The sequence below is a fragment of the Narcine bancroftii genome, chromosome 5 (assembly GCF_036971445.1).
Source record: "Narcine bancroftii isolate sNarBan1 chromosome 5, sNarBan1.hap1, whole genome shotgun sequence".
NCBI classification, from domain to species: domain Eukaryota; kingdom Metazoa; phylum Chordata; class Chondrichthyes; order Torpediniformes; family Narcinidae; genus Narcine; species Narcine bancroftii.
Genome location: NC_091473.1, coordinates 152370713 through 152386575, shown reverse-complemented (window position 1 = coordinate 152386575; position 15863 = coordinate 152370713). Strand labels below are relative to the sequence as shown.

Genomic DNA, 15863 nt, shown 5'->3' with positions numbered 1-15863 from the left:
TTTCCTCCCTGTGTATGTTGTACCTGTTTAATGTTCCTGCTGTACTTCCCTCCCTGTGTGTGGTGTACCTGGTTATCGTTACCGTCAGAGACCCTTCCCTGTGTGTGGTGTACCTGGTTATCGTTACCGTCAGAGACCCCTCCCTGTGTGTGGTGTACCTGCTTAATGTTCCCGCTGTACTTCCCTGCTTGTGTGTGGTGGACCTGGTTAACATTACCATTAGAGACCCTCCCTGTGTGTGGTGTAACTGGTTAACGTTACCGTCAGAGAGCCCTCTCTGTGTGTGGTGTACCTGGTTAACGTTACCGTCAGAGAGCCCTCCCTGTGTGTGGTGTACCTGGTTAACGTTACCGTCAGAGAGCCCTCCCTGTGTGTGGTGGACCTGGTTAACATTACTGTCAGAGAGCCCTCCCTGTGTGTGGCGTACCTGGTTAACGTTACCGTCAGAGAGCCCTTCCTGTGTGTGGTGGACCTGGTTAACGTTACCGTCAGAGAGCCCTCCCTGTGTGTGGTGGATCTGGCTAACATTACTGTCAGAGAGCCCTCCCTGTGTGTGGTGTACCTGGTTAACGTTACCGTCAGAGAGCCCTCCCTGTGTGTGGTGGACCTGGTTAACGTTACCGTCAGAGAGCCCTCCCTGTGTGTGGTGGACCTGGTTAACATTACTGTCAGAGAGCCCTCCCTGTGTGTGGTGTACCTGGTTAACGTTACCGTCAGAGAGCCCTCCCTGTGTGTGGTGGACCTGGTTAACGTTACCGTCAGAGAGCCCTCCCTGTGTGTGGTGGACCTGGTTAACGTTACCGTCAGAGAGCCCTCCCTGTGTGTGGTCAGTATGAGGGAGCAGTTGCCTGGAGGTTGCATCCTTGGTCTCGTGTGGTGCTTGTGATCGATGTTGGTTTGATTGTTTTTCCATCCCGCCCTCCCCCTCTCGCTGCACTTAGTTTCCATTCCATCCAGGTGTGGTCTTTCCCTCCCCCATACTCCTTGCATGTGCTGCCTGCTGAAACATTGCTTCAGGTTGGGAAACCTTGTGTGGAGGCCGTATTCCAAACCTTTGACAGAAATTGAATTGCCTCAGGACTGGTCAATTGGAAGCAGGTAAGGAAAGGTAGCAACACATGTTCAGCCCCTTCTGCTGATGGATCATAGAACAGTACAGGACAGTACAGGCCCTTCAGACCTCAATGTTGTGTTGTCCCATATATTCCTACCAAAATTTTTAAAAAACTGAACTCTTCCTGCTGCGTAACCCTCTATTTTTCTTCTATCCATGTGCCTGTCTTGAGTCTCTTAAATGCCCCAATGTTGCAGCCTCCACCACTATCCCCGGCAAGTATTCCAATCACCCACTGCTCTCTGTGTAAAAAAAACACTTACCCTTGATGTCTCTAAACGCCTAAACTTCCCTCCCTTCACTTTTGCACATATGTCCTCTGGTGTTTGCTGTTTCTGCCCTGGGAAACAGGCACTGGCCGTCCACCCTATCTACGCCTCTCAGAATCTTGTACAGGTACACGATCCTTTATCTGGACATCTAAAATCCAGAAAGCTCCAAAATATGGCAACTGGGGAGAGAGATGGGAGCATGAGTCGGGTGGGCAAGGGACTGGCAGCGTGAGTCAGGCGGGCGAGGGGGGGAGACCAGCAGCGTGAGTCGGGCGGGCAAGGGGACCGGCAGTGCGAGTCAGGTGGGCGAGGGTGGGGGGGGAGAGACTGGCAGCGTGAGTCAGGGGAGGGGAGACCGGCAGCACGACTGGAAGGGGGTGGGGGTGGATACGGCAGCATAATTCGAGTAGGATTAAATTTGGCATTCTGAAATTCGGAACACACTGTCCCTCAAGGGTTCCGGATAAAGGATCGTGTATTTGTAGACCTCTATTAAGCCACTTTTGCTCCAAAGAGATAAGTCCCAGCTCTGCTAATCTTGCTTCATAAGACTTATTTTCCAATCCAGGCAACATCCTGGTAAATATCCTCTGCCCCTTCTCCACAGCTTCCACGGAACTGAACACAATACTCTTAAGTGTGGTCTCATCAGAGATTTGTTGAGTTGCATCATGACCTCTCGAAACTTGAACTCAATCCCCCTATTAATGAATCACAGCATCCCATAGACCTTCTTAACTATCCTATCAACCTGTATGGTGACCTTGAGGGATGTGTGGATTTGGACACCAAGGTCCCTCTGTACTTTCACACTGTTAAGTATCTGTTCATTAACCCTCTACTCAGCCTTCTGGTTTATCCTTCCGAGATCCATCATCTCACACTTATCCAGATTGAACTCCATCTGCCACTTTTCTGCCCAACTCTGCATCCCGCCTATACCCTTTTGTAACCTACGACAACCTTCAGCTCCATCCACAACTCCTCCAACCTTCGTATCATCTGCAAATGTACTGACCCATCCTTCTACCTCTTTATCCAGGTCATTTATAAAAATCGCAAAGAGCAGGGGTCCCAGAACAGATCCCTGCGGCCCCTCCACTAGCCACCGATCGCCAAGCAGAATACTTTCCTTCCACTACTACTCCCCTCTTTCTACAGCAAGCCAGTTCAGATCCACACAACCAGGTTCCATGGATCCCATGCCTCATAATTTTCTGAACGACTCATGAGGAACCTTGTCAAATGGCTTAATAAAATCCATCTTCATCAATTTTTTTTATTTCCTCCTCAAAAAACACAATTTGGCTCATGAGATATGACCTTCCCCTCCCAAATCCATGCTGAATTACCCTGAGAAGACGGAACATCTCCAAATGCTCATAAATCTTGTCCTTAAGAATTCTTTAAGTTACTCTTCCCTCCCATCCCACAGCAACCTGGGGTATACTTCATCCAGGCCGGAGTCTTAGTAATCTTAATGTTTTTAAGAAAATCCACCACTCCCTATTTCCTAATCTCAATATGATCCAGCGGACAAGTTTGTTCTATTTCGACCTCACCCTGATCAAGATCCTTTTCTCTTGTGAATACTAATGCAAAGTATTCATTTAGGACCTCTCCAACATCCTCCGCCTCGAGACACATTGTTACGGGCCAGAGGACCCCAAAACCCAGCAACAATAGAAATTTACCAAGTCAAATGGTTACTTAAACACAAGTTACTTTTAATTTTCTTTAAACAAAAACAGGATCAAACTTTAACTTATTACTATTAACCTAACTTACCCCCCTTCTAAATCTCAGTGCACATGTATGTAATGTGTGTGTAAGTTCAGAAAAGTTCTTGGATTCACAGTCGAATCTCATTTCTCATTCCTTCAAGTTCACCAGTATCAGACAATTCTTATACTGTGCACAGAATTTAACATTTATGAATTTTCACCAGGCTCTGGTGCTTAAAGGTAATTGGTTACTACTTAGGAAGATTCTTGTTGGTTTCAGAGAGAGATTTGTTGCTCATTGGACACACAAAAACTGATTCCCCTCCAATCAGTCACTTCAGTGTCTTGCCAAAGAAACTTGCCCCATCAGGGTTTTCCAAATGATCACCTCTTCTCCCAGGTCATCACAGAGTTCCTAGTTTCCCTATTTCAGGAGAAACGCTCTAGCCAGCCATTCCTTCTTGCATGTACCACACGGGTTTTCAACAGGCTGAACTCAGAACTCACAACCCATCTTCAAAATGGGATTTAAACAAGCTGCCAGCTTGCCATGACTCCAGAAACCAGTTCTCTTTCTCTCTAGAGAAAGCCTGTTTGGTCTCCTCTCTCTCTCTGCTTGCAAAACCAGATGACCCTCTTGGAACAGCAAACTGCGTTCAGACAGACTGTGTCACCGGACCCAAACTTCTGAGTTCGTTCATCTATTGCTTTCAAAACAATAATCCATTACTCCACAGCATGTCCAATTAAAATATATCTATATACAATATAAAATATAACATCCATCTCAACATGTTGCCTCCTTTATTTTTTGTGGCCCCACCTTCATTCTATCATCCTTCTGTTCTTCTCATCCGCGTATAACACCTTGGGGTTCTCCTTAATCCTACATCCCAAGGCCTTCTCATGCCCCTTTTGAGGTCTCCTTAGTCCTTTCTTGTTCCTTCCCGGCTGCCATATACTTCTCATGAGCCCTTCCCGTTTCCTGCTTCCTTCTTCCTCTTGCCTAGTTGCTTCAGCTATTTTGTCAACCATGGTTCTCTTTTCCAAGCAACCTTTCTCTGACTCAGTATGACAAACCTGTCCAAAACCCAACACAAAGTGGTCCCTAAACTTCCTCCACATTAATTCTGTTTTTCTTGTGACCATCTGTTTCCAATTTACTCTGCCTAGTTCCTGTCTCACCCCATCATAATTAGAGCCCTTCCCCAATTAAACACTTTCCCATCTTGCCTGCTTTTATGTTAAAGCTCAGGGAGTTGTGGCCACTCTCTCCGAAATGCTCCCCACCAAGAGGTCTTGCACCTGACCAGGTTAATTCCCCAGGACTAGATCCAGTGCGGTCTCTCCTCTAGTCGACTGGTCCACAGACTGTGTCAGGAATCCTTGAATACAGTGACAAATTCAGCCCCATCTTTCCCTCTTGCAGTCAGGAGGTGCCAGTCAATATTAGGGAAGTTGAAATCACCCCTAACCACAACCCTGTATTTCCCACCATTCCAAAATCTGCCTGCTGATCTGCTCCTCGGGGTCCTGAGGTCTATTTGGGGGCCTATAGACGACTTCCAGCCCAGTGATAGCTCCCTTCCTATTTCTGACTTCCACCCACACTGACTCAGTGGACCCTCCCTCTGCAGCCTCCTCCCTTTCTATAGCCCTGATACTATCCCTGACCAGTAATGCAACTTCACCCCCCTCTCTTAGTTCCCTTCCTATCCCTTTTAAAACTGCTGACATTACAAACGTTCTGGCAAGTGTTACAGACAGGCTCAGTCAAAGAGCAAAGTCCACAATTGATCATGAGGCTCCAGTCCTCCATCCTGAGGAACCACCTTCTTCTCGCCCAGGGCACAAAGAAACACATATCCATCACCTAGAACCATGGATCATTACAGAAAGCAGGCCCTTCAGCCCTTCTATTCTGTGCTGAACTCTTCTGCCTCGTCCCTCTGATCTTGACCATGTCACTCCTGTCCATGTCCCTGTCCAAAGTTTTCTTACTTGGCCTCTCATTCTCCCAATTCTTGGGATTAATAGAATCACAGAAATTAAGAGCAGAAAGAGGCCATTTGGCCCTTCAAGCCTGCTGCCCATTCAGCATGATCCCAGTACCTCCTGATGACCCTTGATCCCTTTAATTGTCGAGGGGAGGAGACGCTGAAATTGGTCAATCAATGTCGTTCACCCCAATCTGGTTGGTCCCACTCCCCGCCACTGCCCAGTGACTGAACGTCGTGTCGGTGATGTGTGAAGTCCCTGCAGTACCATTGCTATTGCTAATGTGCCTTTGCTTTGTCCCGCAGGGTGACGCCGGCTCCGTGGGTCCAATGGGGTTAGCAGGCCCGGCTGGGATAAAGGTGAAAGGCGCTTTGTTTAAATGTTTCCAAACTGAATGGACTGATGAAATACTACCATGCCCAAAGCTCTAGTCGTATGGTTTGTGTGGCAACACTTTCACCTGATTAGCTGATAGCAGGATGGGAGTATCGGATATGCAAAGAGTTGCAACATGGGGAGTTCCCCAAGACTCCTCTCAGACCCTGCCAGAGGGTACTGGAGTAAATGTCCAAGGATCCATCACTTTCTGCCCCTCATATACACCCAACCTCCTGCTTTAAACCTGGGAATGTGCACCAATGCATCTCTGACATGGAAAGCAAGAATTTTGAAGAACCTGAACCTAGTCCCCTGGCCTTTCATCTCCACACATCTCACCCACCCTCATCCTTCCCTGTGTCCGCAGTCTCATCCCTGCTCTGAGAGCCAGAGAAACTTCTTCACTCAAGAGTGTGAAGTTGTGGACCTCCCAACAATAGGAAGGTGCTCAGCCCAGTTTGTTAGATACAATCAACACGGAGTTGGATGTGATCCTTGTGGCTAAAGGGGCCGAGGGGTATGGAGAAGTAACAGGGCACTGAGGCTCAATGATCAGCCGTAATCATATTAAATATGGGGAAGGCTTGAGGGCTGAATGGCCTTCTGCTCCTATTTTCTATGATCCCCTCTCTATTGGGCGGCATGGTAGCGTAGCGAGCTGTGCTGATGCCTTCACAGCTCCGGGATCCCGGGTTCCATCACGATCTCTGGCACTGTGTGGAGTTTGTATGTTCTCCCTGTGACTTCGTGGGTTCCACCACCCCCCCAAAAAAAGGTCCAGTTTCCTCCCACCTCCTAAAGATGTGTAGGTTGGTGGGTTAATTAGACTCAGTGAATGGATGAGGGGGGTAAATGTTGGGGGAGTTGGTGGGAGTGTTGGGAGAATGATGGGGTGGTAAACTGAATTAGTAAGTATGTGGATTAGCGGAGCTGTGGACAGTGAAGAAGGGTTTCAAAGCTTGCATCGGGATTTAGGCCAGTTACAAGAGTGGGCTGAAAGATGGCAGATGGAGTTTAATGTAGATAAATGTGAGGTGTTACATTTTGGTAGGGCTAATCAAAATAGGACATAAATGGTGAATGGTAGGGCATTGAAGGTTGCAGTAGAACAGAGGGATCTAGGAATAATGGAACATAGTTCCCTGAAGGTGAAGTTACACGTGGATAGGGTGGTGAAGAAACCTTTGGCATGTTGGCCTTTATAAATCAGAGCATTGAGTCTAGGAGCTGGGATGTTAAAATTGTACAAGGCATTGGTGAGGCCAAACTTGGAGCATTGTGTACAGTTTTGGTCACCAAAGTATAGGAAAGATATCAACAAATTGGAGAGAGTGCAGAGAAAATTTACTAGAATGTTGCTGGGGTTACAGGGTCTAAGTTATAAGGAAAGGTTAAATAATCTAGGTCTTTATTCTTTGGAGTGTAGAAGGTTGAAAGGGGATTTGATTGAGGTCACTGGGTCTAAGTTCCCTCTCCACCCCCCAGCACTACGGAGATCCTGCATTACATGGTGCAAGGATGTGGCATCCTCTCCTCAAGGACAGTCAGGGATGGACAATAAATGCTGGCAGTGGTACTGAGATCCCAAATGAAGGATAAATGGAAAATAACTGATTAGATCTCTGAGGTATTCAGTGAAATACACACGTATAAAAGGAGACATTTGCAAAGATTTGGAAGAGTGGAATCGATTAGAGAACTATTTCTGTGGGCTGAGATATGCTCTATAATGGCCCTCACATTCCTTGGGCTTTGGGTGATATGGCCATGACTCAGAGCCCTGTACAGAGTACACCCAGAGAGTTTGTATGGCACAGATCTGCAATGCTGGCTTTTTAAGTTGAATCAAAAGTTTGATGTGAAATGTGAATTTGTATGAATGATTTGGACCCAAATGTCTTTGGGACGTGGGAGCAAAGATGCTGAGGATGCTCTTTATTGACTACAGATCAGAAACATCCAAGACCTGGGTCTCAACACTCAACTGTGTAATTGGATCCTAGATCTCCTGTCCACAATCAGTGAGAATAGTGAGAATATTGAGAACAGGAGTTGGGATATATAAGACATTGCGAGGCCAAATTTGGTGGATTGTGTATAGTTTTGGTCACCAAACTACAAGAAAGATATCAATAAGATTGACAGAGTGCAGAGAAGATTTACTAGGACTTCAGGAACTGAGTTACAGGGAAAGGTTAAGCAGGTCAGGACTTTATTCCCTGGACTGTAAAAGAATGAGGATTTGATCGAGATGTTTAAACTTATGAGGGGGACAGACAGAGTAAATGTAGGTCGGCTTTTTCCACTGAGGGTGGGTGAGATACAAACCAGACAACATGGTTTAAGGGTGAGATGGGAAAAGTTTAGGGGGAACATGAGGGGGAATCTTCTTCACTCAGAGAGTGATGGGAGTGTGGAATGAGCTGCCAGCTGAAATGGTGAATATGGGCTCAATCTTAACACTCAAGAATATTTTGGACAGGTACATGGATGGGAAAGGTAAGGAGCGCTCTGGACTGGCTGCATCAGTGGGACTAGGCAAAAGAAAATGGTTCGGCTCAGACTAGAAGGGCCGAAGAGGCCTGTTTCTGTGCTGTAGTGTTTGTTCTATGAATTGATAAAGAACATCTCACAATCTCCAGCAGTATCAGAGCATCCCAGGGCTGTGTTCTTAGCCCCCTGCTCTACTAACTTTACACCTATGACTGTGTGACTTAATATGTAAGTGGTATATTAATAAGTTTGTGGATGATCCTAAAATTGGCAGTGTGGTGAACAATGTGGAAGGTCTTTTGAGACAGGCAAGGGAATGATCTACTGGTGATGTGGGCTGAGGGATGGCAGATGGAGTTTAATTCAGAAACGTGCCATTAAAAAATGGTCGGGCATTGTAGGGGTTCGGGTAGGATATCATTAAAATGGAAAAAATACACAAGGATGTTACTGGAACTGGGGATCTTGAGTTATAAGGAAAGGCTGGATGGGCTGGGAATGATTTCCCTGGAGTGTAGGAGACTGGGCTGAGGAGGGTGTGATCTTACACAGGTTTTTAAAAGCACGAAGGGTGAAGATGAGGTGAATGATCACAGGCTTTTCCCCAGGGTGGAGGAATCAAAGTGAGATGGGAAAGATTTAAATGTGACCTGATGGCAACTGATCGATAGAGAGGGTAGTGAGGGTATCTGCTCCATGGTCCTGGAGAAACGCTATCTCATCTTTGCTGTGCCTTGTGTTAGTGGTTGTGGTATGAACGACAAATAAAGGTGACTTGACTTGAATGAAGTGGGAGAGGCAGGCATTTAAATTGCATTTGGACAGGTGGATGTATGAGGAAGGTTAAAAGGGTACAAACTAAATACAAACACTGAGCCTGGCTCTGTGGCGCAGAAGAGAGAAGAGGAGTGGTGTAGTCATAGGAGACTCTATAGTTATGGGGGCAGACAGGAGATTCTGTAGGCATGAGAAAGACATGCATGGAATGTTGTCTCCTGGATGTCAGGGTCCCGTTAGTCTCTGATCAGGTCCATGGCATTCTGGTGCTAGAGGGAAAGCAGCCATGTTGGTACCAACGACATAGGTAGGAAAAGGGTTGAGGTCCTGAAGAGTGAGGTTAGGGAGCTAGGCAGGAGGCTGAAGAGCAGGATCTGAAGTGAAGCATTCTAAGAATCACTGCCAGTGATACGTGATGGTGACTGCAGAATTAGATAAATGTGTGGCTGAGGAGTTGATGCAGGAGGCAGGGTTTTAGATTTTTTGGACCATTGGGATCTTTTCTGGGGAAGTGGAACCTGGACAGCTCACACCTGAACTCAAGGGGGAGCAACATCCTTGCGGGAAGGTTTGCTAGTGTGGTTCAAGTGGGTTTAAGCTAGTTTGCAAGGGGGATGGGACCTGGAGTGATAGGTCAGTGGAAAAAGTGCATGGAATTAAACCAAATCTATCATTTAGAGAGGCTTTAAGGAAAGAGAAGCAGAATATAGGGTATAAAAGTAGTCAGGTAGAAGTACTAAAGTGCATGGAGCATCAGGAATAAGGGTAATGAACGGAGACCTTGGATACATACATGTGACGATGATGTAGTGACCATTACAGAGACCTGGCTGGCACCAGGGCAGGAACAGATTCGGAATATTCCTGAACTTGTGTTTTAAAAGGGATAGAGAAGAGGGTGGCATTACTGGCCAGGGATATTATTACAGTTGCAGAAAAGGTGGGTAATGAACAGGATCAGGGGGAATTTAGGAACAGGAAGGGAGCAGTTACTCTATTGGGAGTATTCTATAGGCCCCCTGGCCCTCCTCAGAATCTCTGGTAGCAGGAGGAATACTGAGGAACAGATTGGGAGGCAGATTTTGGAAATGTGTAAAACAAACATGGGTGACCTCAACTTCCCTAATATTGATTGGCACCTGCTTAGCACCAAAGGTTTAGATGGGACAGAGTTTAAATGCGTCCAGGACAGATTCCTGTCACTGTATGTTGACAGGCTGACTCAGGGGAATTCAATATTAGATCTTGCATTAGGTAATGAACCAGGTCAGGTGAAAGTTGGGAGAAGGTGATGACAGCTCCCTGGCCTTTAACATTGTCATAGACAAGGATAGAGTCAGGACAGGAAGATATTTAATTGGGGGAAGTGCTGATTATGAGGCTATAAAGCTGGAATTTGTGGGTGTGAATTTGGATGACACTTTTGCAGGGAAATGTACTATGGAGATGTGGTCGATGTTGAGGGACCTCTTGCAGGTTGTTAGGGATAAATTTGTTCCGGAGAGGCAGAGAAGGAATGGTAGGGTGAAGGAACCATGGTTGACAAGAGAGGTGGAAAATCTAGTCAGGTGGAAGAAGGCGGCGTACATCAGGTCTAGGCAGCAAGGGTCAGATAGGGCTATTGAGGAATATTGGGTAGCAAGAAAGGAGATTAAGAGGGGGCTGAAGAGAGCAAGAAGGGGATATAAGAAGGCCTTGGCGAGTAGGTTTAAGGAAAACCCCAAGGCATTCTTCACTTGTGAAGAATAGAGGATGACAGGAGTGAAGATGGGACCAATTAGAGATAAAGGTGGGAAGATGTACCTGGAGGCTGTGGAAGTGGTTGAGGTCCTCAATGAATACTTCTCCAGTATTCACCAAGCAGAGGGACCTTGATGATGGAGAGGACAATGTGGGTGGGGTAAATGTTCCAGAGCATGTTGATATAAAGAGAGAGGATGTGTTGGAGCAGTTAAAATGCATTATGGTGGATAAGACCCCGGACCTGAAGGAATATTCCCCAGGCAGCTCCACAAGGTGAGGGAGGAGATTGCTGAGCCTCTGGCTAGGATCTTTGTGTGTCCTCATTATCCACAGGAATGGTACCGAAGGATTGGAGGGTGGCAAATGTTGTCCTCTTGTTCAAAAAAGGTAGTAGGGAAAATCCAGGTAATTATAGACCAGTGAGCCTTATGTCTGTGGTGGGCAGGCTGTTGGGAGAGGATTCTAGAGGTAGGATCTATGGGTATTTAGAGAATCATGGTCTGATCAGGGACAGTCAGCATGGCTTTGTGAAGGGCAGATCATGTCTCACAAGCCTTATAGAGTTCTTTGAGGTGACCAGACATATTGATGAGGGTAGTGTGGTGGATGTGGTCTACATGGATTTTAGTAAGGCATCTGACAAGATTCCACATGGTAGGCTTAATCAGAAAGTGAGAAGGCATGGGATGCAGGGAAGCTTGTCCATGTGGATTCAGAATTGGCTTTCCTGTAGAGAGCAGGGGGTTTGTGGTGGGAGTATATTCGGATTGGAGGACTGCGGCGAGTGGTGTCCCACTGGGATTGGCTCTGGGTCCTCTGCTGATCATGGTTTTTATTACCAACTTGGATGAAGGGGAAGAAGGTGGGTTGGAAAGTTTGCAGATGACACAAAGGTTGGTGGGGTTGTGGATGATATAGAAGATTGTAGAAGTTTGCAGAGGGACATTGATAGGAGGCAGAGCTGGGCTGAGAAGTGGCAGATGGAGTTCAATCCGGTTAAGTAGGAGGTTGTCACTTTGGAAGGACAAACTCCAAGGCAGAGAAGAAAGTGAATGGCAGGATTCTTGGTCATGTGGAAGAGCAGAGGGACCTGGGGGGCCATGTCCACAGTGGCCTCACAGGTAGACAAGGTAGTTAGGCTTGTGGGGTGTTAGCTTTCATAAGCTGAGGGTCTGAGTTTAAGAGCTGCGAGGTTATGATGCAGCTCTACAAACCTCTGGTTGGACCACACTTGGAGGACTGTGTCCAGTTCTGTTGCCTCATGTAGGAAAGGCATGGAAGTGTTGGAAAGGATGCAGAGGAGATTGACCAGGATACCACCTGGTTTAGAGAGTGTGCATTATGAGTAGAGATTAAGGGAACTCAGGCTTTACTCGTTGGAGAGCAGGAGGGCGAGAGGAGGCATGATGAGGTGTACAAGATATTAAGAGGAATAGATAGTGTGGGCGGCCAGCGCCTCCTTCCCAGGGCCCCACAGCTCAGTACAAGAAGGCATGGCTTTAAAGTAATGGGTGGGAAGTTCAAGGGAGATAATAGAGGAAGGTTTTTTACTCAGAGAGGGGTTGGTGCGTGGAATGCACAACCTGGGTCAGTGGGGGAGGCAGGTACATTGGAGAAATTCAAGAGGCAACGAGACAAGCATATGGAGGAATTTAAAGTGGAAGGTGATGTGGGAGGCAGGGTCTAAAGGTCAGCACAACATTGTGGGCTGAAGGGCCTGTACTATGCTGTAATGTTCTGTGTGCTATGTTCTATGTTAAGTGGAATAGCTCAGATAGGCAACTTGGTGAACATGATGGAGTTGGGCCAAAGGGCCTGTTTCCTTGCTGTGTAATCTGACCTGTCAACTGAGAGCATTAAACTCTCTGCTACTTTCAAAGCCGATCCTGCCTCATTATGCTGAGTGACCTCTGGGCGTGTGCTGAACCCAGCCTCATGGTCAATGGAGAAATGGAAGTCATTGTGGGTGTTTTTCTTTCAGGGTTCCAAAGGTTACCAAGGTCTTCGTGGGCCACCAGGGATACAGGTATGTACTGCCCTACGTGGACATTCTACCCTCTCCACGGTCGATCACTCCCCCAGCAGTCGCTGTGCTTTTCACTGCCCTGGAGATGAACCCTGAACTCTTTCCCTACCTCTCTCTCCCCCGAGTTAAGAACCCGTCTCTTTGTTCCGGTCTCGTGGCTACATTGTTAACTCGTGTTCAGTTCCTTTGGGGATATCCAGCACTTAAATGAAATGAGCTTAGTTGTTTTACTGACAGATTGAAAGCATTGTTAATGTATGATTTGATAACATTCTTCTTGAGTTACACACTTGAGTTGATGCTTTCTTTGGGTTACGGATAATGTGTGAGGTCAAGGTGCCACTCACCCAGTGACAGGTCATTGGGCATATTTAACCCAGAGATTGATAGGTATCTGAATAGTCAGTGGTATCAAAGGTTATGGGAAAAAGCAGAGGAGTGGAGCTGAGTGGGAGAATGGTTCAGCTCGTGGTAAAATGGAGGAAAGGACTCGACGGGCTAAATACTTCTGTTCCTATATCTTATGGTCTTGTGGACGTGACCTTTCTACCTGTCTGCTCTGGGAGGTTCATTCCTATCACTTTCAGCCAGTTACATTGGCATCCAGAAGCTCTGGATGAACAATGAAACATGGAACCTTCTGAGAGCCAGATCACAGGTATTTAAGTCCAGAGATCCAGATCACTGCAGAAGGAGCAGGTATGACTTGCAGATATCAATCTCTCAGGTGAAGTGGGGTTTCCAGGTGAAAATGACAGCGGTGGCAGGGCCTAAATGACGTAACCTGGTACAAACCCAAATCCGGTGCAGAAGGAGATGGCAAAGCTTCACTCCAAGATGAACTCAATACTTTCTACACCTGATTTGACCACAAGAACAAGAAAGAACCAAACCTCCGTACCCCCATGTCTCCTGATGATCCCACCCCATGTCCATATCTGAGGATGATGTGTGTGCTGTCTTCACGAGAGTGACTCCGAGGAAAGTATCCGCCCAGATGGAGTACCTGGCTGAGTATTAAAAAATCTGTGCTGACTAACTTACCAAGGTATTCACGGATATCTTCAATATCTCACTTCAGCAGGACATGGTACCCACCTCTTTCAAACAGGCATCAATCATACTCCTAGAAGAGTGCAGTAACCTGCCTTAATGACTATCCATCAACAGTGATGAAGTGTCTTGAAAGGCTGGTGATAAAGCTTATCAGCTCCTGACTGAGCAGTGACAGGGATACATTCCAGTTCGCCTATCGTAGAAACAGATCTGTGGCAGATGCCATCTCTCTGGCTCTACACAAAGCCCTGGAACACTTGCACAGCAAAAATGCATACATCAGGATCCTCTGTATTGATTATAGTTTAGCATTTAACACCATCATTCCCTCAAAACTGATCAGCAAACTCCAAGACCTGTGTAATTGGATCATGGATTTCCTCACCTCCAGACCATAATCAGTGAAGATTGGTAAGAACTTCTACTCCACAAATCTCCATCAGTACTGGAGCACCACAGGGCTGTTTTCGTAGCCCCCTGCTCCACTCACGTGTTGTGCCGACCTATATATTCCTTAAAAAAAATGCTAAACCCTCTCTACTTGTAAGAATTAAATTCTTGCCTGATGATCTGGACAAGTCGTGATGTTCTGATGGTAAATCGCTGCTCTCTCCCCTGTGCAGGGTCCAGCTGGCCTCGATGGGAATCCTGGAGAACAGGGCTATCCTGGAAGGCAGGTGCAGTGACTATGCATTGGATGTTCAAGTGGGGTTCATGTTTAGCCTCTTCTCCCATTAGCCCTGAATAAATCAGGTCCCGGAATGGGTGGGTACGTTAAAGTTTCAGGACCGAGAACCGATATCAGATGTTGTCACCAAGGCTCTCGAATGTGAAACGTTAACTTGTTTCTCTCTCTGCAGGGTGGTGCTGATCCACATAAACCTAGTCCACATCAATCTAATCCTTCCCGATCTCACAAAGCCCTAACCCTCCACTTTTTTGACATCCATGTGCCTGTCTAATAATCTCTTGAATGTCCCTATTGTACCAGCCTCCACCACCGCCCCCAGCAATACATTCCAAGAGACCACAGCTTTGTGTAGAAACGGAATTACCGCTAACATCTCCCTGCAACTTTCCTCCACTCTCCTTGCATAGATGTCCTCTGGTATTTTCTATTGTTGCCCCGGGTAAAGGTCTCTCAGAGTGAGCGGAACATTTAGTGCAGAAGGCCATTACATTCAATCCAGAGTTTTCCGTAAGGAGTTTGTACGTTCTCTCTGTGACCACGTGTGTTTTCCCTGGGTGCTCTGGTTTCCTCCCACCCTCTAAAACATACGGGGTTTGGTAATCACGGCATCATTACTTGGGCATCACCGGTTTCATGGGCCAGAAAGGCTTTCTACCCTGTCCTGTTGTTAAATTAAAAATAATCTTATACATCTCCATTACATCACCACTCGTCCTCCATCAGATCCAAAGAGAACAGTTCCCCACTCCACTAACCTTTCCTCAGAAGTATTTTCCAATCCAGGTAACGTCCTGGTAAATATCCTCCACGCCCTCTCCAGAGCTTCCACTGTTTTGAAAAACATTCTGAGTGAAGATACTGATATATGTTCTTAACGATTGTACATACATCCATGTGAAACGCCATTAAAGAAGTGAGAAACTCCCTAGTTTCTAAGGAGTTGAACTGTGTCAATATTGCAAAGTTCATGATCAGGCCCAATAGCCCACTGAGTCCATGTTGGCCACATAGATCAATCATACACCGATCCCATTCTATCCTCCCCATATTCCCACCATTTCCCCCCGATTTCCCCCTCCCTTACAATTAACCCACCGACCCGCACGACTTTGGGATGCAGGACTATTAACCCCCTCCAGTCTGCTACTCCCCTCCTTGTGCCTGTAACCCCCTCCGGTCTGCTACTCCCCTCCATGTCTCTGTAACTCCCCCTGGCCCCTACTCTCTTCCTTGTCTCTATAGAAATATAGAAACATAGAAGATAGGAGCAGGAGTAGGTCATTCGACCCTTCGAGCCTGCTCCGCCATTCAACGAGATCATGGCTGATCTTAAAGTTCAGTACCCCGTCCCCGCCTTCTCTCCGTAACCTTTAATACCCTTATACTGAAGAAATAGATCTAATTCCCTCTTAACCCCCTCCGGTCCCTTACATGCCCCTCCATCTCTGTAACTCCCTCCAGCCCCATACATTCCTCCCTGTCTCTCATATTCTGGACCCCAACACCCTTCGCTCTCTCTCTAATTCCCTCTGGTCCCCTACACCCCTTGCACTCTCTGTAATCCCCTCTGGTCCCCTGCACTGATCCCTCT

At 46.8% G+C, this 15863-nt stretch overlaps 1 protein-coding gene across 1 annotated transcript in view; it reads left to right on the top strand.

Moving 5' to 3' along the window:
• LOC138764078 (collagen alpha-1(XXIV) chain) overlaps positions 1 to 15863 on the top strand; it is a 410285-nt gene that overhangs the window by 117919 nt on the left and 276503 nt on the right. The window contains exons 7-9 of the mRNA XM_069939403.1: positions 5414 to 5467; positions 12481 to 12525; positions 14205 to 14258. Of these exons, the coding sequence (XP_069795504.1) occupies positions 5414 to 5467; positions 12481 to 12525; positions 14205 to 14258 (153 nt within the window). The remainder of the gene's footprint in view (positions 1 to 5413; positions 5468 to 12480; positions 12526 to 14204; positions 14259 to 15863) is intronic.